This window comes from Balaenoptera ricei, chromosome 2 (genome assembly GCF_028023285.1).
Source record: "Balaenoptera ricei isolate mBalRic1 chromosome 2, mBalRic1.hap2, whole genome shotgun sequence".
In the NCBI taxonomy this organism is placed as follows: domain Eukaryota; kingdom Metazoa; phylum Chordata; class Mammalia; order Artiodactyla; family Balaenopteridae; genus Balaenoptera; species Balaenoptera ricei.
Window position 1 is genome coordinate 67,034,667 of NC_082640.1, and position 26,037 is coordinate 67,060,703.

The window sequence follows — 26,037 nt, forward strand, 5'->3', positions numbered from 1 at the left end:
ATGTTTTTTCTGCATCTATTGAGATGATCAAGTGACTTTTATCTTTCATTTTATGAATATATATTATGTTTATTGATTTGCATATGTTGAACCATCCTTGCATACAAGGCATAAATCCCACTTGGTCATGGTGTACAATCCTTCTTAAGAGTTCTTGAATTCAATTTGCTGATACTTTGTTGAGAGTTTTTGTTCCTGTATTCATCAGGGATATTGAACTATCGTTTTCATTTCTGTAGTGTCCTTATCTGGCTTTGGCTTCAGGGTATTGCTGGCCTCATATCAATAGAATCAGTTTGGAAGTATTACCTTCTCAAATTTTTGTAAGAGTTTGGGAAGGATTGATGTTGATTATTCTTTGAATGTTTGGTAGAATTCGCCAGTGTAGCCATCTGGTCCTGGGGTTTTCTCTGTTGGGAGGTTTATTATTACAGACTTAATCTAGTTGGCTATTATTGATCTGTTCATATTTTCTATTTTTTCCTGATTTAGTCTTTTTTTAATTTATATTTTATATTGGAGTGTAGTTGATTAAGAATGTTGTGTTAGGGCTTCCCTGGTGGTGCAGTGGTTGAGAATCTGCCTGCTAATGCAGGGGACACGGGTTCGAGCCCTGGTCTGGGAAGACCCCACATGCCACGGAGCAACTAGGCCCGTGAGCCACAACTACTGAGCCTGCGCATCTGGAGCCTGTGCTCCGCAAGAAGAGAGGCCACGAGAGTGAGAGGCCCGCGCACCATGATGAAGAGTGTGGCCCCTGCTTGCCACAACTAGAGAAAGCCCTCGCACAGAAATGAAGACCCAACACAGCCAAAAAAAAATTAATTAATTAATAAAAAAAGAATGTCATGTTAGTTTCAGGTGTACAGCAAAGTAGTTCAGTTATACATATACATGTATCTATTCTTTTTCAAATTCTTTTCCCATTTAGGTTATTACAGAATATTTAGCAGAGTTCCCTGTGCTATACAATAGGTCCTTGTTGTTATCTGTTTTAAATATAGTAGTGTGTATATGTCAATCCCAAACTCCCAATTTATTCCTCCCCTTTGGTAACCATAAATTTGTTTTCTAAGTCTGGGAGTCTTTCTGTTTTGTAAACAGGTTCATTTGTATCCTTTTTTTTTTTTTTTTTTTTTTTTAAGATTCTGCATATAAGTGATATCATCTGATATTTGTCTTTCTGGGTTTTTTTTAAATATTTATTTATTTAGGCTGCACTGGGTCTTAGTTGTGGCATGTGGGCTCTTAGTCGCGGCACGCGTACTTCTTAGTTGTGGCATGCTTACTTCTTAGTGGTGGCATGCAGACGCTTAGTTGTGGCATGCGAACTTTTAGTTGCGACATGCATGAGAGATCTAGTTCCCTGACCAGGGATCAAACCTGGGCCCCCTGCATTGGGAGCTCGTAGTACCCACTGGACCACCAGGGAAGTCCCTTTCTCTGTCTGACTTACTTTACTCAGTATGACAATCTCTAGGTCCATCCATGTTGCTGCAAGGGGCATTATTTTGTTCTTTTTTATGGCTGAGTAATATTCCATTGTATATATGTACACATCTTTATCCATTCCTCTGTTGATGGATATTTAGGTTTCTTCCATATCCTGGCTATTGTAAATAGTGCTACAATGAACATTGGGGTGCATGTATGTTTTCAAATTATGGTTTTCTTTGGGTAGGTGCCTGGGCATGGGATTGCTGGGTCATACGGTAGTTCTATTTTTAGTTTTGTAAGGAACCTCCACACTGTTCTCCATAGTGGCTGTACCAGTTTACATTTCCACCAACAGTGTAGGAGGGTTCCCTTTTCTCTACACTCTCTCCAGCATATATTATTTGTAGATTTTTTGATGATGGCTATTCTGACCAATGTGAGGTGATGTCTCGTAGTTTTGATTTGCATTTCTCTAATAATAATTAGTGATGTTGAGCATCTTTTCATGTGCTTTTTGGCCATCTGTATATCTTCTTTGGAGAAATGTCTATTTAGATTTGGGTTGTTTTTGATTGGGTTGTTTTGTTTGTTTTTGATATTGAGCTGCGTGAGCTGTTTGTATATTTTGGAGATTAATCCCTTGTGGGTAACATCATTTACAAATCCCATTCTGTGGGTTGTCTTTTCATTTTAGATATTTTAAATATAGTAGCGTGGATGCATCAATCCCGAACTGTGAACTTATCCCTCCCCTTTGGTAACCTTTGGTAACCAGAAGTTTATTTTCTTAGTCTGTTAGTCTGTTTCTGTTTTGTGAATAGGTTCATTTGTATCCTTTTTTTTTTTTTTTTTTTTAGATTCCACGTATAAGTGATATCATATATTTGAAGTGATTATTGGTATCACTCCTTTCTGTCTCCTTTCTTTTTTTTTTTGTTTCTACCTTTGTAAAGTGGTGGTTTTCCTTAGTGATTTGCTCAGTCTTCCCCCCACTCCCACCCTTTTTTTTTTTAATGTTTCATGCCTCTAGATTTTTGTTTTGTGGTTACCTTGTGGCTTATAATATATCTCATAGGTAAAATAGTTCTTTTCATGCTGTTGATAGCACCTTGTTCTCATTCACCTATAAAGATTCAACCATTTTTACTCCTCCCCTTTTATACTTTTGATGTCCCAATTTACTTCTTTTTATGTGTACTTTCATTTGTTTTTATGTCACTAATTAGCATCATTCTGTTTCAGCTGAAGAACTCCTTTCAGCATTTCCTGCATGGCAGGTTTTGTTTGTCTGGGAAAGCCTTTATTTCTCCTTCATAGCTGAAGGTCAACTTCGCTGGATAAAGTATTCTTGGCTGGCTGTATTTATCTTCAACACTTTGAATATGTCATTCCACTCTCTCCTGGCCTGTAGAATTTCTGCTGGGAAATCCGCTGATAGCCTTGTGGGGATTCCTCTGTAGGTTACTTTTTTTTTTAACCCCTGGATGCCTTTAAGATTTTTTCTTTTTTTTCTTTGATTTTTGACAGTTTCATTATAGTGTGTTTTGGAGGTTTTTTTGCATTGAGATAATAGGGTGTCCTGTTAGCTTCTTGGACTTTTATATCCAATTCCCTCCCCAGGCTTGGGAGATTCTCAGCTATTATTTTTTTAAATACACACTCTCTGCTCCCCTCTCTCTCTCTGCTCCTTCTGGTAGACCATTATTCTTATATTTATTTTCTCGTCATATATGAGAGTTCTCGTAGGTTTTCTTCACTTTTTAAAAATCTTAGTTCTCTCTCCTCCTGAGTCGTTTCTAAATTTCTACCCTCCGAGTTGCAGATTCTTTCCCAGATCTCATCTGCCTTATTTCCTAAGCTTTCTATACATTCTTGATCTCATTCATTGAATTCTTCAGCTCCAGAATTTGTCTGGTTCTTTTTAAAAATTTCAGTATATTTGGTAAACAACACCTTACATTCAGTAACTTTATTTCTATATTCTTGAATTGCCTGAGTTTTCTTGTAGCTCAGCAAATAAATCCTTCATCACAGCTGTTTTTAATTCTTTATCAGATCACAGTATTCTGTGCCTTCGGGTTCAGTTGCTGGAGAATTATTGTTTTTCTCATTGTGATACCATATCACCGTGATTTTTCATAGTGCTTGGTAAAATGTGCCCCTGCCACATTTTTCTTTTATTAGTTGCTTACTTTGTTCAACACTGGCAATTAGAAACCTTGCTTTTATTCTCCAGAAGGTGGCACCATAGCTCAAGTTTTCGGTTTCTCTACCTGAGCTGGCTCTGGGGCTGTGCTAGGGAGTGCCTGTAAAAAAGCTGGCAGCAGAGTGGGCACGTGTGGGCTCAGCCCCTGTGGTTGCCCACAGCCTGGCAGGGAGATCCTCCACTGCGGGGAGCCCCCAGAGGGCCATGCATGGACCTCCTGCTGAAATCTGAGGCAGACGGCAGGGAGTGAGATACTTCAGTGCCCTTTGTTCTTGTCTCCCTCTTTCCACTTCCACTCGTCAGGGAGGTGGCTCCTGAGGAATTCGTGCTGCTGGAGAGAAACAGGTTCGTCCAGCTGTGACCAGCCAGGCAGCCCCATAGAGGCCTCTGTGAGGGAGGTGGCCGCTGTCCCTGGCAGTGGGCGCCCAGTGTGCTCCTGCTCCTCCTCTGCCTCCAAACTGGTCTCCGTCCCGCTCCCCACAGTGTGCCTGGTTCTCTGTCGGGCTGGCTGGACTCCTGTCCACCCGGTGCTGCACTCTCCAGTCTAGCTTCCCACCGCGCCCACAGCAAGTGGGGCTGAGGCAGGCCCAGCAGCTCCCTTGGATCTGCAGCCCTCTCCAAGGTCCATCCACCTAACCTTCCGAAGGGCTCATCGGTAGAAATCTTTTGGATGTTCTGGTGTAATGTACAGGGGTACTTTTATTCAGTTATGAACGACCCATTAGTTGTTCCGTTTTTTTTCCTCTTTTCTTTACAACTCACACTGCTGTGATGCTGCCATCACTTGCTCCTCTACCTTATATCTATGCATGTGAGTTGGGTATAATATCAATAATTTAAAATTTTCATACCTGGAGACTGATGAGTGCTGGGCTTGAAACCCTAAGTTGAATGAAGTAAAAGGAAGATTCCAAATCAAACACAGTCTGTGTGTGAAGGATTGCCCAGGGGCTGCAGTACACCCAGTGGGCTGGGAGAATATTCCTGGTTTTCAGCAGAGGAAATAGCCCCTTTTGAAGCTGTTCCTTTGCATGCTGAAACAAGTATCAACGTGGTGAGAGAAATTTCTAGTGCTTTCTTTTAATTCATCCCACAAATGTGCCAGCTAAATGCAAGGCACAATGCTAGGTTCTGGGACTAAGTGTTAAATTACTATCACACAACCTTGTATTTCTTAGTGCTTTTTGTTTCAATTCTTTTGGTATATCTAAATGTCAGAAAGTACATACATACAAAATTCAGAACACCTTCCTAAAATGGTTTTAGTATTGGCCAGTCTCTGACATCTTTATTTATTTTGAAAGTTTGAATTGTCAAATATATGTCTAAAGTGCATTCTTGCAGCTAATCAATAGCAGCATTTGTTTTGTTTATAAACCCTTAAGAAATATTCAGACAAGAAGTAGAAAAGTCACAATAAAAAGCAAAGCGTGATCTAGATATATTCTTCCTTAATCACCCAAGACAAATACATGCATGAATTAGTTTATAAGTATACAAGAAATATACAAAAAAAATAGCATTATAAAAAAGTTCATACGGCGTGAGAAAGAGGGGTCTTTCTCTGCTATTAATATTAAATATGGCAAGGTGTATAATATAAAAAAAGTTTGTAGAATCCTAGATATCTTTGGAGCCATGGGGGAATCTTTATGTAGGCCAGTGTATGATGATATATCTGAGGTCTGTGGTATTCAACAAAGCTGGAGTTCTACAAGATGATTCATTCAGAAGACTCCTTCTGGTATTGCTTTGGAGACATCACCAACACAAGTGAAAATGTTCTTTTGTTATTGGGACTGTCAATTCATGGTTTCTTGCGCCTAAAATGAAAAGAAATGAAAACCAGCATTTAGTGCTGAATTTTGCAATGAACCTTTAGGAGGGCTTTGAGAGAATTCCTGTTTTATCATGGGAAGAGTTAAAAGTCCTTCAAAGAAAGCAAATAACTTATAAAATATGCTTATCTAGTATTAAATTTAAAAAACAGAACTTTCCATCTTTATCCTGTTGCATTGACTTTCCAAACTGCCTAAGGAATACGTGTGTCAAAAATGGACACATGGACCTGTATAGGTAGATACTTGAAAAGCAGCGGGTTTGATTAATATGGGGAGAAAAATGGGCCATAAATTCTGCCATTCTGTTTTATTTTAGCAAACACTTTTGCTGTAACAAGAGGGGAATTAGGAAAGAATGAATTACACGAGGAGCTGTCATCCCTGACTCCAGCCTCCCCTCCTCATAGCTGATCTCAGTTCAGCCTCTGAAAACTTTATGAGCACAGGCAAAAACAGGAACAAGAGCGAATGTTCTTACAGCTCTAATTGCTCTTATTCAGCACCCCCCGCCCCCGCCCCCGGGGTTCTCAGCACTGCTACTGCCTAGCGCAGTCTGCCAGTAGGGCCCAGATATTCCAACGGGCAAACAAAAACCACATAGGTCCTCTAAAAAAAAAAAAAAAAAAAAAAGTGGTTGGTAGGGAGAAGGGGTGGTGGGGAGGGAAAACACAGAGAGAAAGGCCACACGTGGTCGGTACTCACTTGGGTTGTGCGTGGTGCTGATACCCAGGCCCCAGCTGAGACCCTGCTCTCATCTCTACAGCCACAGAACACTGAGAGAAAAACCACAGAAGAGGAAAGATTAGCTCCTCTCAGCAGTCTATTAAACAGACCTATTTAGATAGATTCAACCAAGGTGAAATCCAACATTGCTTTCTAGTCCAGTGCAGATACGTATGTTAAAATACCAATCAGGTACTTGAAATTTATTTGATGTGCCACAAAAATTGTGAGGTAGAAGGGTCTTTAGAGATCATCCAGGTAAATCTCCTCATTTTCTATCAGGAAGAAGAAAGTGGCAAAGGCTAGAGCTTGGCCGGCTGACCCCCACCTTCCCATGATCTTTATGTGAATCTCTCCTCAGGAGTTAACAGTTGCACAGGGAAGTTCTTCTCCTGAGAAGATTCCCATCAGTTTGATGGGCATTCTTGTTATTCTAGGGTGATGCTCTCTGACTGGATTCTTGGGCCCTATCCCTCTACACTCAAAACGGGCTTTGCACTGAAGAGCTCCAGGAAAACCAGAGCAGAAATACAAATACCTTCTCCGCTGTGCTGGGGACAGGCCTACAGGCTGCACTGGCCATGTGGGATCAGACCTTAGTTGTTTGTTTCAAAGAGCATGAAAAGCTACAACTGTAGGGCTTCAAATATGACATCCCTAGCAAATACTTCGTCCTCCTACCCTTGTTTCTACGTCGGTCCATTCAGACTCTGTTCCATCTGGTTGGGCAGGTGCTCCTGTGGAAGATCTTCGTTTTCGACTACAGAAAAAGGGAAAACACAATGCAACAGTTATTTTTTGTATCTAAGAACAGGAAATATATTAGAAATCGAGAAATACCATATATACTCCTTCAGAGAATTGATACATTTTACAGGCTAGTCTGTTGCTCAAGAATGAGCAGCTAAGAAAATGACAGCCCTCTAAAGAAAGGAATTTGATGATCACTCACCCAGTTGGTGATTCTTGTTTCAAAGTCTCAATTTCAGTAAACTGGACGGATTGTCCACCACCCCTTGTTTTATAAACATCACCCTACAGCCAAGAGAAAAGGTCACCATTACACTTTTTATACATCCAAAGGATAAATTTAATTTGATATACATATGTATGTTTAAGACTCTACTGTTTTATGGAAACTCCCATCCACAAAACCAGATGGTGCTTGGACTGCTGGGTCTGTACCGTTAAAATACTTTAAAGATTTGTGTACATATCTCTCACTAAACAAAAGAAGTCCAATGCAATATAATTAGTAGCATTCTTAATTGCAGAAAATAACATTCCTTTTTATTCAACCTATAATTTAAAAACTACACTAGAGATCAAGAAATCTGTCAGAAATTTGTAAATGTTAGAAGGCAATATACTTTCTTCTCTGGATGTACCCCTCCTCTCATATTCAAATAACAGTACAGTTGTTTTTGTTTTTCTTTTGCCACACTGTACAGCTTGTGGGATCTTAGTTCCTGGTCCAGGGATCGAACTCGGGCCCTCAGCAGTGAAGGCGCAGAGTCCTAACCACGGACTGCCAGGGAATTCCCTCAAGTGACAGTACAGTCAAAGGTAGGAGTTCTTTGTTTGGTTTACTTCTTAAGTAGGGGTTAAAACAAAATACATATTAATTAAAAGCACATAATACATCTGGAGTTCCTCTAACAAATCTGAGACTCTAAGCGTCATTTGAGGGAAAGGAGCAGATTTAGTTCCAATTTAGCAGATTCATAATCTAAGTAGTTACTTTAGTTTTCTAACAAACAAAGAGGTTTTATCAAATACCCATTTAAGTTCCAGTTGACACTGCCTGTGTGTCATCAGAGGAAGAGTAAATGGTTTTTTGTTCAGTTGACTTTTTGAATATTTTCTTCTCTTGTGTAAATTTTTTACCTTAATTAGCTTAGTTTCAATCTCCCCATCGGAGGCTAGTTCCTGGTGGGTCAGCATGTACTTCTCACACTTAGCTAGTGCCTTTTCATTTGCAACAGATACAGTGATGGCATGAGGGACATGTGGCTGCATGACTGTTTCAGTTTGCAGGTTAGAGGCAGGCTTATGATCTACCCATCTGTCTCCCGCAGAGCGTGATCGTCTGTGTCGCAGACGAACTGGTGGTGCATTCTGATCAGGTTGAAAGAGGAATCAAGAAACAAGCATAACCCAGAATTAATTTAAGGGTGCTATTAGAAGTGCAGCAGTTTTGGCTACATTAGTTGGTGACAATATCAAAACAAATGCATGAACCTTTTCAAAAGCTAAATGTTACTCAGGCAATTCAAATGTTCTCTTTGTATTTAAACAAAACCAACGAACATCTTTTAACACCAGCTTGTGTATATGTATTATATATTCTACTAGGGAGCTTCCCTTTCAACAAAGAATGGAAGGAAAAGTTCTGGTCATGCTGCTAGTCCTTCCTGCATAGGTGGTATTCAGGACAAGTAATTCATTTTGCATTCTTAATCAAAAACCAGTATTTGTGCCTGTTATTGTGAGGTAATCTGTTAGGTCCATGACTATGTTAAAAGCTTCAGAAAGATCAGCAGAAGCCCTAAACATATCTTAAGCCTCTAAACAAAAGAGAAAATACTCCTATTACAAACCAGGACCCTCCCCAAAGCTGATGGAGCTGTAGACTACAGAATGCTAAAGAACATAAGGTATAATGAGAACCTTGTGTATAAAATGATTAAAAGAATGTAAATAAAATACTTCTGAGTACTTTAAAAAATCTCAAAACAGAACTTTTTGAAAAGTTCAAAAAACAGTAATGGCTAAAACATACAAACTTTTTTCCCCCAAGCGTTTCATAAAGGTTCCAAGAACTAGATAAAGAATATACTGTCAAATCAGCCTCTATCATACAATGAAAAACTAAAGGCTTCCAGTAAAATGTTATATAACTTTAGGACAGTTAAATTTAGCACATTCAGCCTAAGGGGGGAAAAAAAAATCACATACAGAACATAGTTAATAGTTTCTTTGTAACTTTGCAAACATCTTTCTGTTTACAAAACTGAAAGGAAATGAAACAGTCTGCCACAGCCCAAATCCTTCCAAGCTGGTCAAGTATGAACATCTAATTTAAAATGCGTGTACGGAGAACTGAAGTGTTTTTCCCTGTACAAGAAACAAATGAAGCACTAGTGACAAATCAGGATACTAAAACATGGGCAACAGAGGTTGCCACTATGGATGCCCAAACCTCACAACAAGCAGGAAACTCCCCATTCTTAAAATAGCTTAATGCTGAAAAGGAAGAATGTGGCTCTCATGTCCTACCATTTAGCAAAGGTGACGGATTTCTCAAACACACTTAGCAATAAATACATTCTGAGACAAGCTTTGGAAAGATGACAGTCCTTACATTCTACTATCATTTATGAAATAAATGATATTTTAAATTTCTTCCTCACTGAAGTATAAATTCAGTCCACCTGACCTAATTTTTGACCAACAAACCTAGATGCATAGATACTAGCCTAAACTTTTCTCTGCTGCACTTCTAAAGAGATTTTGATTTCAAATGAAGAAGTTAAAGGACCTCTAGTAAATCCTCTTAAATATCTCATAGCCAAATTAGATATTACATTAATGTTGACCAGGCATAAGTAGGCCTTGAATAGTTTTTAGTCTATAGACTTGCATGAAATAAGGGGGATTTATTAGAGTTGATCAGAAAGACCAGCCACCATGATTTGCTCCCTAAAAGGGTTTAAAGCAAAATCTGCAAAGTAAAGAACTTAAGCGATTTTAGAATTATCCGTTGCCTTGGTAAATACCTTGTAATTCATCATCATCCCTTAATAATCAGGAATGCAGGCCACCTGAATGAAATTTTTCTGCACCCTAAATTATACAACAAGAAAATCTAAAGCAAATATTTACTGTAAGATTAAGTTGTTTAGAAGAAAAATTCTTAAAGAGATATATTAAAATTTTACTAAATGTAAATTCACAGTATTAACTTTGTCCACTTACTCAGATTCAAAGGAAAACTTTACCTTAACCCTTAAGAAGAAAATATAGACATGACTTTGTTTAAACAAACACCCTTGAATGAGGCAGAGCCCTTGTAAATTGTAATAAAGGCCTTGAGATTAAAAGCAATGTATTGGAGATGGAAACCTTCCTTCAGCAGTTATAAAACAGCTGGCCTGGGCTCTTCAAAAAATAGTCAATGTCATGAAAATCAAAAAAGGGGAGGATGGACTATTTTATATTGAAAGAGATTAAAGAGAGATAATAACCACATATAATGTCACCTTGATAGGACCAAGGTTTGAAAAAAGAAAAGCCATCATTGGGACAACTGGGGAAATGTAAACATGAACTGTATGTTAGAAGGTACTTTTCAGGGTTAACGCTTTCTTAGGTGTGATGAAGATTGTGGTTATGTAGGACACGAAGTCTATGACTTACTGTCAAAGGTTCAAGAAAAAAAATATTTACAAATCTATTTTTCAAAATAAAAGTCTGGGAAAGCAATTTTAAAAATGAAAGTTCGAAAACAGCAAAAAGTCTAATTTGGGGAAGAGAAACCAAAATCAGAAATGGAAAACGTGCTCTAAGACACTCAGTCACTGGCTTTGTGGGTGCTCATCAGTTTATGCAGCTGAAAAGCACATGTGACTCTGGGATGTGCCCCACTGACCTGCTTTCACTGAACACGAGGCAGTATTTCTGTGCCAAATGGGTTTAGGCTTTTTCAGATGAAGAGCTAGGCCTCAATTTCAGGGTGATTTGATCTTTCAAACTAACAGAAAAATTAGACCTTGTTTATATTAGAGCTCACCCATCTTTCCGTTGAACTTTCTGAACCAAGTTAAAAAAACACAGACGATTAAAATCTATTGCTACGATGCTTTAAAATAATACTGGCACTAACCCTGCTGCAGTGATCCTCTTCTATTTCTATCTCATTTCTGAGTGAAGGAACCACCTCCCTGCCTTCAGTCCAGTACATCCCTCGCCTTCTGTCTGACACGATACAAGTTTTACTTTGTCCTGGCTCCCGCTGCCTACGCCTTGCAATAGATGTGACATTGAGAGGTGTGTTGTACGCAGGAATTTTCTGCTCCCATTCCGAAATACAGGAAGCTACAGAAATGCTGCTGCAAGAGTTAGAGCGCCTATGTAGCTGTGGCTGGCTCATGAGTTGCTGGCCGTTGGAAATCTGAGCAATATAGTTACTAGAAGGCTAAAAAAATTGAAGAGAAATTAATGAGCAAGACTTGAAAAAGTGAAACAGTTCATTACTTTTCTATAATATTAGCACGGGAAGACAACATGATAATTTTTGTACTAAATTACTAACTTTTATACTAAATTTGTGTTTATACTAAATTTTAAAATATTTGTAAATAGAAATTTGAGAAATACAATAATATAAAACAAAAAATTGATTCTCACAGAAATAGTCACCTAATCTGAACAAACTTTCTCTAGTACTACTAAGTTGCTATACAACTACAAATAACTTACAGGTACTGGTGATGGAGAAACAGATCTTCGAGTAGCTTTTTCTCGATCGCGCTCCCGAGAGGGTCTCTCTGGCCTTTCAGTTTTGGGTTCAGTAACGATAGCCTTCAGTTGTTTCAGTTTTTCATCTTTCACCCAGAGTTTATTTTGCATCTCCAGCTGTTTGGCTGCCACTCGACGCTCCTGAAGATTATGTATGGCGATAAATATTCTAATTAATTCAGTTCTAGCAAACAAGTGCACCAGTTTACCTGAACACTTTACTTCCTAAAGATGACAGTTCTCCAGTTCTTCATAACGCTTATTAATTTGTTGTGACTTGTAAGGGCAGAGGAAGGAAGGAAGGAAGAGGAACTGAATAGGGGCTGCTGTGGCCACCACCACTAAAACCCTACCCCAAGTACAAGTGATTCAGAATGCTACAATTAGAGGTGAATCACCCCTGACATGAGCACTGTGTGAATGACACTCACGCATTCTTTCTCCCACTTCATGGTTGTTTCTGTCACCATGCCTTGCAGCCTGGCTTCTAGTCTGCGCTTGTCAGAAAACTGTCGCTGAAGTTTCTGATTCTGGGTTTCCAGCTCCTGTTGCAGATTGCGCTTATCTTCTTCATAGATAGTCGTTGTTTTCTCTAAAATCTCAACCTGGGAAAGTAGCCCATTATGTTCAGCATTTGGTATGTAAACATTTCAAGTAGCTTTAAAATAATCTCTCTCATAATCTTCTTATGCAAGCATAGTTACGGAAAGAAAAATCACGGAGAAGGCGTTTCCTTCTAAAATTTCATCTGAATTCCCACCTCCATTCCTAGAAATGAGAACTTTTAAACAAGTTCCTCACTGGAAGATGAAGTTATAACTGATTTCATGTAAAAATTACTTTTCCTGAAAATTAAGGCCTAAAATTTAATTTTTAGGCTACTTTCAGAATAGAGAACACTATATTGGTTGAGATTAGCTTCTCTCTAGAATGAATGTGTACCCCCTAAATGATCCTCAGTAAATGAGAGAACAAACATTACACAGTAGTAAATCAAAAAGCAAGCTATAATCAACGCTAAACTGTAGAACATTCTCTTCGATTGCTAGAGTCTATCTCATAAAATTAAAGAGTGTATTACCCCTTTTATGCTTTTCACTCATATTTCCTCTTTTTGGGGATGGGATGAAGATTAGTAAATAACCAAATGATAACTCCCAGTAAGCAGCAGCTGCAGGCCAGTCTAGCAGAACGGCTAAGTCAGAGACCAGTGCTAAATATACATCCATTATAATACCAAAGCCAACCTTGTATTCTAAAGTTTTGTTTTTCTTCTCCAGTCGTTCAATTTCCGATTTCTGTCCTGAGATCACCTTTTCCTTTTCATTTAGTTTTCCTTGAACGTAATTTTCTTTATTTAAAACAGCATTGTCAAATTCTTGCAACAAAGCTTTAAAAGTAATAGCTGAAACAAGAGCATGCAGGCCAAGTTTACTCCGATTCGAAAATAACCAATGAAATCAACTTTTATGTGATGTGGGCAAGTTGTTATTTTTTTCTGAGCACATTTCCTCATTTCAAAATGGGGATTTAAATACCACTTATCTCACATTTTTCTTATGAAGATGATAAGTGTAAGTACATTCACTGAGCACTTACTATGTACCAAGCTGTTCCTGTCCTACATGATTTTCATACATTATCTCATTTATCCTTACAGCACCCTCTGAGGTAGGAGCAATTACAATCCCCATTTTGCAGATGGAAACTAGAAATAAAGGATTAAGTGATTTTTCTCAAAGATAGTTATTATGATGTAATACATGTTAAATGCCTTGCAAATAAGTAACTAGTAGGAACTAAAAAGTAGCTGTTATCCCTTTGATCATCACTGTTGATTTTTGAAAGGGAGAAATTCATACTCACTTTTCTCTTTTGCTTTACTTTCTTGGAATATAAAATGATGCCTTGGGGACTGCTAAGTTCAGAGACAAAATAACCCTTCCTTGCAGATTCTATCCCAACATAGAACTGAATTCCCTGCAAATTTCTGGTGTTAAAATGACTGCAGTTTTGCCCTTACACTGTTTGTGAAACTCATCAATCATCATTTGTCGCAGGTGATGTCGTTTCTCGAGTGCTTCAACCAGCCTGGGGAGAGTCCGCTCGTCATTGATATCCAAAATTTCGCAGGATGGCAGAGGTGGAAAACTCTGCAAAACTACTTCTGAAACCAGCAGTTCTGTATTGAGTTATTAAAAATAAAAAGTTACTTACTTACACAGGAAAAAATGTTATTCAAACAAGTTTTAACACTGTGGTAAGAGCCCCAGTCCAGTTAACATTGTACCTTGTTGGGCTGTCATTAATACTTCCTTAAAAATGTGTTATAAAGAAGGAAAAATGAAAAAAAGGTATATAATAAAAGAAATGTCACTTATACTTTGGTTCAGATTTTTTTTTGCACTTGTTTTTCGAGGGGAAAGGAAGTAAACAGTTTTCTTATGTGAAACAGATTTTTTTAAAAAGAGAGAGACAGAGACTCATCAGTGGGCAAATGACATAGCAGCTCATACCGTCTCCAACAGGACCTCCCCGGGCCTGGTTTCTGTATCGCCTTCCCGGCGTTAAACCACATATTGCCTTGTCTGTTGGTCTTGCTACTTCAACTTCTTGGGTCACTTCTGCAAATCTCATGACTTGCTAAGACACAAAATAAATGGAGTTTGTTTTTTTTAAACAAATAAGCGTATCCAAGTCTTTCTAAAGAAATTAGTAAATGAAACGGTAATAGATTGGTCATTAGTTCACTTCTGTAACTAATGGTTCTGTATCAGTTTAAAAAATGTTCAAAATGTTGTTTTTCACATCCAAATGGTTGTTTTCTCTATAGAAAGTCAGCCTCTATAAAGGCATTAAAATTACCAAGCTTTCTTCATAATCTTCGGCCTTTGGATTCACACACACGATCAGGCGTACTTTCCCTTCCCCGTCAAAGTAGTTCTTGAACAGATGGGTTAACTTTGAATCTCGATATGGAACCATCTATAAATATATTCAAATCCAAATACATAAGGCAGAAAATGCACACAAACAAAACTATACAAATGTCCAAAGGCTGCTGCTTACCTTGTTAGTTCCATACGTTTGGTTCTCTCTCAGGACCTCCATACATGTTCTTAGCGTCATTAGTGACTGATTAATGTTACCTGACAGAAAAATGTACACAGAAGACATTTGAAGACAACAATTGAGTAGCTAGAGTGTGGTCTGTTTGCTTATGAAATCCCTGCTTCATAGAAACTAGTGGATGGAAATTACAAATGACAGATTTTAGTGGCTCAACTTAAAGAGCCGTCCATATCTGGCAGTGTTGCAGGAGAGGGTGAGTACCGTCCTTTGGGGACTCCATCATAAAGACCCTCCACTGAATGCAGCATTATGTTTCATGACCCATAAAGTTTCTTCCAAATCTTAAATACTGTGATGTGAAAAGAGTATATTAGATACAGATGTTTAATATCCTCATAAGAAACTATTTTCTCTAAAGCATGACCATTTCAGGCTACAGTTGGCTCCATCCAGACACTGAAGTCTCCCCTGCACCAGGAGGAGCTCCTGTTTCTACCAGTCAAGTGTCTTGAGAGCCAACTAAATCTGTTCCCTCAGTATCTAAACAAGGGTTTCTTAGGCAGCATACTTGTTAGTCCTGGCCACTCGTTTGAATTTCTGAGTCAAGGCAAGTCTGACAGATCTATCAAGCCAACAATACAGGAGAGCTCACCTGCATAGACCCCAGAAGTACCTGAGAATTTTTTCATCCTGAAACCTTAAGGTCAGCTGACTCCACCATGCTTTCATTCTTAGCCACCTCTCAAAACACAGAGCTTGGGCTTCCCTGGTGGCGCAGTGGTTAAGAATCTGCCTGCCAATGCAGGGGACACGGGTTCGAGCCCTGGTCCAGGAAGATCCCACGTGCCGTGGAGCAACTAAGCCCGTGCCCCACAACTACTGAGCCTGCGCTCTAGAGCCCGGGAGCCACAACTAGAGAAAACCCGCACGCAGCAATGAAGACCCAACACATCCAAAAATAAATAAATAAAAATTAAAAGAACAAAAACAAAACCAAAAGACCACAGAGCTCATCTGCACCTCCGTGATATTCCATGATGCGTGCTTTATTTTTCTTGACCCCAACTCCCACTGCCTTTCCTCCTTTTCTTCCATTGTGTCTCCAAAATCGATATTCCTGTTAACAGACTTCCCTCATCCTCAGGCCTCTCACAGAATGATCCATTCACCTCTTTCCCTAATGCCAGGGGTTCCTAACCTGGGGTCCGTGTTGTCCATGGGTACACTTCAGGGAGTCTGCATACATGGATGGGAAATAAATTACATCTTTATTTCTATTGATCTCTGAAATTTAACTATTCCTTCCATTATGAATGTAGGCCAAAAACCTACAGTGGTGGTAGTAGTGCCACCTGTGATTTTTTAATCAGTAGAAGTCACAGATACTTTTATAACACTATGGTTTATTGCTGATCTCAAGATACTTTGAAATTATGCAGTTATTAGACATGCTGTTGGGATTTTATTTAAGGCCTTAATAAAGCACATAAATTATGACAGAGGTTTTAAGAATACTTTAAAAAACACATTTCAGTCTAATCGGTTTCCTTTTTAATCCTGTATTTTATGTTATACATTCTAAAATACCATTCTGAGTCGTGTGCACAAGCTTCACCCCACCCCATGGTGCAAAGCCCTGCAACCTTACTTTTATTTCCCAGAAGGGTGGTGCTTCCCCTGCAGCCCTGTAGTCTTGTGAATAAAAGTTGCTTGTTTTCTAAAGCCTGACATTTTAAAAGGATGGTGAGTAGAGGGAGGCCAGCAACATTTTCCTAGTTCCTTACTGCTGCCTTCAAATAGATGTGCCCCATACATGCCAGCTCCTGGGTCAACTTCAGGATCTAAGAGGAAGGTCACTCTGACCTGCCATCAGAGAGCCCCAGCCTCCTCAAGTCCAGTAATCTTTCTCTCTTTACCACTGTAACCACGCCCTGAACCTTGTCACTCAGAACTGCAGCACCTCTAGAAACCTGAGGCTAAACTATGCCCCAGGCACAATATCCTCTTCTTCTAGTTCTCACTCCCTAACCATGTCACACCTGTTCCCCATCCATATCAACACTGATAGTCCTTTCTGGTTTTCTCCCCAAAGCATCAGAACCCTCAGGTTTCTACTTTCCTCCCAATCCAGCTAGACCTCTTTTCCCATCAAGGTTAATCCTTCCTCTTGTGATCTGGATTCTGGATGCGCTGTCTTCTTATAAAGATGTGTATAAAGTGTGTGTGTGTGGTTAGTCATTCCATACTCCCTCAAGTCACCTAGCTACCTCCCACCCCCGACTCTCTCCTTCCCAGTCTCTCTAAATTAATCATCTCAAGGACTTGTCCTCAAGGCCCTGCCCTCAGTTTGTTCCTCTTTGTTTTCCATGAATAATCTTATCTTCCCCATTGCTTAAATCATGCTTTTATTGGCAAAACCTAAACCTATAAACCTCAAGTCAAATCTCTTTCCTTCCAAATCCATGTACTTCTCTGCATCCAGTTACTAGGCACCTACACTTGAATAAATGGAATATATCCAACACAAAACTCTTAACTGCCCATACCTGCACCTCAGGCTACTTCTCCTCAATCAAGATCTTCCTTGATTTAGCCTCTTCTCTTCCTTCGTCTCCACATCCAGATGGGCCTACTTCCGAACTAGCTCTTAGTTTCGGCTGACCTTTGCCTCCAGGTGACACGCTGGCTCATCTGAATTACTGCAAGAGGCTCCTGACTGCTTTTCATCTCTCTAGACGTGCCTCTGGTAAATTAATCTGCTACACTGGGGAAATGGTCTTTCTAAAAGTAATCCTTCATTGACTGTGTAACAGCAGAAAGATACAGTTCTGAAAGTTCAGCCAACCTGGGTTTGAACCAGGCTCTAACCTTGGGAAAATTACTTAACCTCTTCCAATCTGAAAACTGGGTATGATACAACCCTGAAAAGTCACAATCAAGAAATCAAGCCCACGTATAGTAGATACTAGGACACACACTAGCCCCTTAGTAATTGGTAGTCACCATTATTCCTTCAAGAAAAAATTCAGACTTTCTAATATGATAGTCAAGGGTCTTAATGACCTTGCCTTGCCCTCCTGCCTCAGTGGTCACGGTTCACAAATCCACACCCTACACTTCAGCTACCATGACCCTGCCATGTTCTCTCAGGAATGATGCCTTTAATTCTATCCTCCTTCAGAGAGCTCACGCCTCAGTTTAAGTGTCAACTCCACACCTTCTTCCCCAAAGCCCCCCCTCACACACACAGCCCCAGAACGGCTGGAGCAGCCCTGCTCTGCACTCCCACAGCACCCTGTGCTCTCCTCCTTCATACTCTACTGAGACACTCTAGTTACCTGCCTCTCTTGTACTAGATGGGCTCTCTAGGGCAGGGTGCCATCCTTTATATCTGTGTTCAACTCCTGTAACACAGTAGGTACTCCATAAATGTTATTAACATAAAACATAACATGAATGGCTGTACTGAATGAAAGATTAAAAGAGAAAAACACACACACAAAGATTTCCTTTCAACTGGCTTTTGTATTCAAAGATTTTTCCTATCTCCAGAAGCCAATTTTTACCACTTTGAATGTTGGAGTAACTATTCGATCACTTAATTTAATGGACCCAGTACTGACACGCCAGCCATAGATACAGTAGACACTTTCAATATGAATATAACCTATTTTATATTTATTTTACTCAGTTTTCCTCATTCTTAAAGAAATCAATGTGTTGTAATAGATCAATACCAAACCAGCATAACTAAAGAAAAAGCACTGGTCACTTAGCCTCTAAATTTTTAGTCAAATTGAAGATAGTTATGCAGAAACCACCTATCAATAAGTGACGATAAACTGGCATGGCAAGTTTTTGAAAGTTGTAGCAATAAGTAAGTACTATGCTTTGCTCACCAGCTTCACGTAACCTGTTCCCTTCTGCTTTTGTCCGGTTGGTTCTTTCACTTCCAGCAAGATCTACCAAGGACAACTGGCTAATAGTGATTTGTTCTTTTTCCTGAAGGGAAGATTATAATGCCAGTAACATAAGTTATAACTGGTTTACAGTGTTCTTTAAATATATTCAAATCAAATTAAGTCTTATGAATACAATGTTTGCACAATACAAAATGTATAGTAGGGGCGAAGGATACATGTTTTTGGGGAAGAGTTTGCTAAAAGCATATGATAAATATCCTCATGACATTACTTGCCCATTGTCTGGTCTTCTACATTATACTGTAAGCTCCACAAGAACAGGAATTCTACCTTTTAACCACTTCATCTCCAGCACCTTGCACAGTGCCTAGCACTCAGCAGGAGCTCAATAAATGTCTGCTAAATAGTGAGTCTACAGCAAGGCTAAATATTTGTATAATGAGATATTTGATAATTTTACAGTCTAATAATTTCATAATACTCTAATAACTTATAAGAAATGAAAGTCAAGAGATACTATAATATTAGCTGTGATTCAATGGAAAGCAAGTGTATAGAGACTTGACTTAAAGTATTTTCTAGCTAACATTTATCAAGTGCTGACTGTAAGCCAGGCAATGGACTAAAAACTTTACATGCCTCGCCTCCTTTAACCCTCACAGCATTACAAGTTTATTACAATTAGGTGAGACAAGCTAGTAAATGCCGAGGAATCAATTCAAATCCTGGCGGTCTTTAGTACCATGCTGTACCATCTACTCCTGCTACCTGAAAACCTTCGTGATATACCACAATTTCACAATATGTTTTGAATGGAATTACATTTTAATAGCTTAAAGTTATTAAATGATTTATATATTCAGGCTCAAATGCTGTTACTAATTGATATAAGCCTTGTAGCATGACAGGCCCAGCAGTAAAGCGTGATCAGCAGATGGGGGGCCCTACTGGCCTATCAGCCAAGAGAAGAACAATTTAGAATTGGCCACTCCTGAACTGTACCTAGCCTGGAAAGTTAACTGCTGACATTTAAAAACCATTAACTGAATTTCTACATACAAAATGAGTCTTCAGAGATAAAATAAAATATATGTTATGATTCATTGTTTTATCTCCTCTATTAGATATTTATAAAGATTTGTAAACCTTTTTCACAACAAAATTCCAGGTTCTAAGATTTAATAGCCAGTTTCCCAAAACTATACTACCTAATTAATGGAACATTTTTTTTTAAATGTCATCACCTACACATATATTAATTCTAGAGCAATATTCAGTGTAATGAAACCTCCATGATTTACCTCTGACTCACAAAATTAAGGATTCAGAACAAGAAAACACTCCACACATTAAATCTTTACCTGTAAGACATTGTCTCCATCTGCATCCAAGGGAGCCTGAACTAATTTAATGTTGAACACGCTATGGGAACGGCTGGACTCATGATTCAAATGTGTGTTAGCAATTCGTCGCTTTTTCTGGCCTACAGTGACAGAGAAATCACTGATCAAATCTCTACCGAGTCATTTCAGTGTACATACTTTCTACCAAACCAAAAAGTATTGTCAAATGAGAGCAGCAACTTGCAGGATTCTATTTATCACTGTATATATCTGTAATTCTAGCTCTGCTTCTAACCTCTCCAGAAAACTTCAAAAGCCTCCTCAGTAGACTTCACTTCTACTTCTGTACATCCTGCAACGTACATGTTATGGTTCTTATCTTCACGAAGCAACTTAGATTGTGGAGGTCTATGGGAAAGAAAAAACATTAGTTTCCTATATTATGAGATACTGATATTGCAACTTAAGACAAGGACTAAAATGTCAGGCAACATGACATCCATTCTTATAACGGGAATAAGCCTAAGCAAGACTCCAGAAGCATATTACACTTGGATAAGAATAAGGATATATAGTAAAAAGATTAGTTACATAACAGGACAACAGGAATCTATTTTGTTTTAAAAGCTTTGCTCTAATTTGTTCTAACAAAGCACATGAAACAACACTTACTAAACAACTAGAGATCAAAGTAGTAGTATAGCACCATCACATACATGCACAGGTTAAGCATCAAAATGTAGCATTTTCTTAATTTTAAAAGATCAACAGATAGAGCTGGTTCTGACTTCAGTGTCAACAAAAAACAAATTCAGAAGGAGTTTGGTATATACCAGGAGTGGCAATCCTTTCAAAGTGGCTGGTCAAGTTTTAGTCTAAGGTAGGTTGAGGATGGGAAAGGTGCTGCCTGTTTGGCCTCAGTCTTGTGAATGGTGGGGGTAGAAACATTTACCAGCCACCATTATTCAGCAAATGGCAGATTTCTCAGGGACCAAGGAGGGGCTTAGAAGTAGCAGCCGGCCCAGTACCAATGAAAAACCACCTACATGCAAACATGCCACAGATGCCAACCACTAGTATAACTGCACCCTTCTCCTTAAGAAAAGAGCACCATCACATACACAAAATCTGTGTTCCTCATGGGCGTGCTGCAACTATTCCACCTACCAAAGGAATAAGGTAGAAGTTACTGTTTCTATAGCAGCCATCTCACAGCAACACGTTCAGTCCAGAGTATCTGACAGTCAAAATGAGTCGTATCTTAAAAATCCTCTGCTTCTAATATTTCTTCATTGTATTAAAAACTAAACCTTAAACCAGCTCAAAAAAAGCAGGTTAATCACCACCCTAACAAATAAAATCTGAATTCACTGCCAAATAAGCACCCTGTGAGTTCATTCAAGTAGTTACCAGAAAGGTTACAAGGCATAGTCACATTTGTCAGTCTTCATTTACATAACAAAACCAAGATAGGCTTCTTAGAAAACAATCTCATTTGCAACAAATCAAACAGAAACTTGGCACATGTGCAGACATGAAAGTAATTGGTAGCAGTGAATGACATCACAAAAGTTTAGGAAAATGGGTACATACAACTGATACTCTGAAACAAATGGGAAAGTAATTAGTCTATAAATTGTTTAATATAAATAAAAGTGGATATACAGACACCTGTTCTCAGTCTAATGGTTTTCCAAATCTAGCTGTTCCTCCAATAATATTCACTGAGTCATATACACAAAAGTTAAGTAATACAACACAGGTCTTAATATTATTTGTCTTGAGAGGCCCTGACAAAGACAGCATTGAAGATAAGCATTTAGCTTAAGAACAAAACCATCAAGGAACAAGATAACCGTTATTAGACATGAGATTCCAGAGTCAGCTCTGGCACAAATGTAGTTTGTGATGCCAGATTGTAATTGCTCTTCAGTCTCAGCAGGGCAAGACCCAAGGAAATCTAAGTAATAGTCTTTTAACTCTGGTGGAATGACAACACAGATGCCACTTCTTATTGGTCAGTGATGGAAGGTCTGTGACTATTGTGCAGACAACAGCTTTAGGCTCCATTCTGTGGGGATCACCAGAACACAGATTAGAGGCTACAAACTCCCAACATTAAGTGTCAGGTTCTTAAAGGTAGCCCCAGGGCACATCTATAGGGACACTTCTTTATACAATTAAGGTCCTTGTCAAAATACAGCCCAGGGCCCACATATATACAGTAGAATATTACTCAGCCATAAAAAGAAATGAAGTTGAGTTATTTGTAGTGAGGTGGATGGACCTAGAGTCTGTCATACAAAGTGAAGTAAGTCAGAAAGAAAAAAACAAATACCATATGCTAACACATATATATGGAATCTAAAAAAAAAAAAAAAAGGTTCTGAAGAACCTCAGGGCAGGACAGGAATAAAGACGCAGACGTAGAGAATGGACTTGAGGACACGGGGAGGGGGAAGGGTAAGCTGGGACGAAGTGAGAGAGTGTCATGGACATATATACACTACCAAATGTAAAATAGCTAGTGGGAAGCAGCCACATAGCACCGGGAGATCAGCTCGGTGCTTTGTGACCACCTAGAGGGGTGGGATAGGGAGGGTGGGAGGGAGATGCAAGAGGGAGGGGATATGGGGACATATGTATACATATAGCTGATTCACTTCATTATACAGCAGAAACTAACACAACAGTGTGAAACAATTATACTCCAATAAAGATGTTAAAAAAATACAGCCTAGGGCCAAGAGTTTTTCAAAAGTAAAGTCTAAGGTGAATATTCTCCTTAGATGCCTTAACCCAGTGGTTTTCCTAATACAGCTACATATCTAGTTAATATACAGAACTATTCACCAAGCACCAACTGCATGATATATGAGTTACATTTCATTTTGAAAACAAAAGTAAGCTTTATCCCTATTTATAGCTGAGGAAACTAAACCTCACTGATGTGAAGTGATTTCACCAAGGTTAAGCAGCTAAGGGACTCTCTCCACTACTTACTTAGGCTTTATGGGATCAAATGGCACCTCTTCCAATAGATCATATATGTAATTATTATATATTTCAATATAAGAGACAAATACACCGTAGACACTATCTTCATCAACCTCTTCTGCTTTGCAAAATTCTTGTACATTTATCATATCTGCAAACTCTGGATCTACTTGTCGTCTGAAAAAAAGAAAAAAAAAGTCCCAAAGTCTCATCTTACACACTGTGAGGAAATAAATGACCTCCATTACAAGCAGGAATGCACAGAGCAACTTTATTCATACTCATGGTTGGGCCAACAGTTCTCCCAAATCTCCCCAGATATACAACACAGGCTTTTACACCCTCTCTCACCAAGAGTGGCACCTTCCCTAAACAGTGATTCAAGGGCAGTGTGCTCAGAACCAAACAGAACATCTGAGCAAATAAACTCACTTAAGAACATCCCTCAACTTTGATCTCACTAAAGTCAACTGTCAGACCAACTTCTCCACTTCTGTTCACCATTCCCTATGCCTGAGGAAACCACTGGACAGGGTTCCCATGAGGCCAGTGTTACAAATGTAATTACTTACTTGCTAGAGGGGGTCTTTGGATTGGGCGTGGCTTCTCTTTTCTGCCGTTCTAATAAAGCATCAACTTCACACTGTATATCCATACTATTCCTATCATTAGATTTAAAAACCTTAAAGTGGGGGCAAAAATCAGACCATAATTTTTAGACTTTGACTTAAATAGTAAGAAATATATTTAAGAAATAAAAAACAATATTTAAACATATTTAAAGTTTCAAAAGGTATCCGATGCCTTAGTTCTCCCTTAATACTACTGTATCCACAGGTATTTTGGCACCTATGCCCTCTAGTGAGTCACAACACACACAAAATTAAACTTACGTATCGTTTAGCTTGAAACGACCCTATACTGTTAAAGAGCATGTCCAAACAGCGAGGAAGCAGTCCTCCTTCCCTTGGAGAACCAGTCATAGTGTGAGTTTTTCCACTTCCCGTCACACCATATGTAAAAAGGAGACCTACAATGTAACAAGTCACAGTTATATATTAAATGTCACACTTGGCTATATCTTAAAAGTCCTCCACGTATATTTTTTGTATTAGAAAACACTTAAAATTAACTGCTCAACACCTCAATATATAAGGCAAATGCTAACAGCCATGAAAGGAGAAATCAACAGTAACACAGTAGGGAGACTTTAACACCCACTTACATCAATGGACAGATCATCCAGACAGAAAATCAATAACGAAACATGGGCCATAAATGAAACATTAAACCAGATGGACTTAATTGATATTTCTAGAACATTCCATCCAAAAGCAGCAGAATACACATTCTTCTCAGGTGCACATGGAACATTCTCCAAGACTGACCACATGCTGGACAACAAAACAAGCCTCAGTAAATTTAAGAAAACTGAAATCATATCAAGTATCTTTTCTGACCACAACGCTAAGAGATTTGAAATCAATCACAAGAAAAAAATTGTCAAAAAAAACAAACAAGTGGAAGCTAAACAATATGTTACTAAACAACCAATGGATCACTGAAGACGTAAAAAAATACCTAGAGACAAATGACAACAAAAAGATGACAATCAAAAACCTATGTGAGGGGCTTCCCTGGTGGCGCAGTGGTTGAGAATCTGCCTGCCAATGCAGGGGACACAGGTTCGAGCCCTGGTCTGGGAAGATCCCACATGCCGCGGAGCGGCTGGGCCCGTGAGCCACAATTGCTGAGCCTGTGCGTCTGGAGCCCGTGCTCCGCAACAAGAGAGGCCGCGATAGTGAGAGGCCCGCGCACTGCGATGAAGAGTGGCCCCCACTTGCCGCAACTAGAGAAAGCCCTCGCACAGAAACGAAGACCCAACACAGCCATAACTTAATTAATTAATTAATTAATAATAATAAAAAAAACCCTATGTGACGCAGGAAAAGCAGTTCTAGCAGGGAAGTTTATAGCAATAAAATCTTACCTCAGGAAACAAGAAAAATCTCAAACAACTTAACCTTACACCTAAAGCAACTAAAGAAAAAAGAATAAACAAAACCCAAAGTGAGTAGAAGGAAAGAAATCATAAAGATCACGGCAGAAATAAATGAAACAGAGATGAAGAAAACAACAGGAAAGAGCAATGAAACCAAAAGCTGGTTCTTTTAAAAGGTAAACAAGACTGATAAACCTTTAGCCAGACTCATCAAGAAAAAAGAGGGCTCAAATCAAGAAAATCAGAAGTGAAAACGGAGAAGTTACAACAGACACCACAGAAATACAAGCGATTATAAGAGACTACTGCAAGCAAGTGTACGCCAATAAAATGGATAACCTAGAAGAAATGGACAAATTCTTAGAAAGGTACAAGCTCCCAAGACTAAACCAGGAAGAAATAGAAAAATATGAAAGGACCAATCATAAGTACTGAAACTGAAACTGTGATTAAAACCTCCCAGCAAACAAAAGTCCAGGACCAGATCGCTTCAGAGGCAAATTCTATCACACATTTAGAGAAGAGTTAACACCTATCCTTCTGAAACTATTCCCAAAAATTCCAGAGGAAGGAACACTCCCAAATTCATTCTACAAGGCCACTATCACCCTGATACCAAAACTGGACAAGGGTAACACAGAAAAAATTACAGGCCAGTATCTTTGATAAATATAGACACAAAACTTCTCAACAAAATACTAGCAAACCGAATCCAACAACACATAAAAAAGGTCACGGGCTTCCCTGGTGGCGCAGTGGTTAAGAATCCGCCTGCCAATACAGGGGACACGGGTTCAAGCCCTGGTCCCGGAAGATCCCACATGCCGCAGAGCAGCTGGGCCCGTGAGCCACAATTACTGAGCCTGCGTGTCTGGAGCCTGTGCTCCGCAACAAGAGAGGCCGCGATACTGAGAGGCCCGCGCACTGCGATGAAGAGTGGCCCCCACTTGCCACAACTGGAGAAAGCCCCCGC

The 26,037-nt window shown here is 39.2% G+C and overlaps 1 protein-coding gene and 1 long non-coding RNA gene across 9 annotated transcripts in view; one reads left to right on the top strand and one right to left on the bottom strand.

Moving 5' to 3' along the window:
- The window catches only part of LOC132359265 (uncharacterized), a 33,426-nt gene extending 19,319 nt beyond the window's left edge, over window positions 1–14,107 (top strand). The window contains exons 2-3 of the long non-coding RNA XR_009500785.1: window positions 7,659–7,773; window positions 13,788–14,107. This is a non-coding gene — a long non-coding RNA (uncharacterized LOC132359265). The remainder of the gene's footprint in view (window positions 1–7,658; window positions 7,774–13,787) is intronic.
- KIF23 (kinesin family member 23) overlaps window positions 5,043–26,037 on the bottom strand; it is a 41,120-nt gene continuing 20,125 nt past the window's right edge. For 2 of the 8 annotated variants that reach the window (XM_059912880.1, XM_059912885.1), the window contains 20 exons: window positions 23,956–24,092; window positions 23,635–23,744; window positions 23,069–23,239; window positions 21,187–21,228; window positions 20,361–20,473; window positions 20,084–20,205; window positions 18,699–18,801; window positions 14,797–14,876; window positions 14,593–14,712; window positions 14,244–14,370; window positions 13,751–13,909; window positions 12,975–13,132; window positions 12,159–12,332; window positions 11,689–11,868; window positions 11,093–11,404; window positions 8,095–8,325; window positions 7,160–7,242; window positions 6,889–6,967; window positions 6,187–6,257; window positions 5,043–5,466 (listed from right to left, as the gene is read on the bottom strand). In XM_059912880.1, the coding sequence (XP_059768863.1) occupies window positions 5,451–5,466; window positions 6,187–6,257; window positions 6,889–6,967; window positions 7,160–7,242; window positions 8,095–8,325; window positions 11,093–11,404; window positions 11,689–11,868; window positions 12,159–12,332; window positions 12,975–13,132; window positions 13,751–13,909; window positions 14,244–14,370; window positions 14,593–14,712; window positions 14,797–14,876; window positions 18,699–18,801; window positions 20,084–20,205; window positions 20,361–20,473; window positions 21,187–21,228; window positions 23,069–23,239; window positions 23,635–23,744; window positions 23,956–24,092 (2,588 nt within the window). In that variant the 3' untranslated portion in view covers window positions 5,043–5,450. Of the gene's footprint in view, window positions 5,467–6,186; window positions 6,258–6,888; window positions 6,968–7,159; window positions 7,243–8,094; window positions 8,326–9,986; window positions 10,054–11,092; window positions 11,405–11,688; window positions 11,869–12,158; window positions 12,333–12,974; window positions 13,133–13,750; window positions 13,910–14,243; window positions 14,371–14,592; window positions 14,713–14,796; window positions 14,877–18,698; window positions 18,802–20,083; window positions 20,206–20,360; window positions 20,474–21,186; window positions 21,229–23,068; window positions 23,240–23,634; window positions 23,745–23,955; window positions 24,093–26,037 lie in introns of those variants that run through there. The other 6 variants (XM_059912881.1, XM_059912884.1, XM_059912882.1 and 3 more) reach the window with 6 other exon arrangements.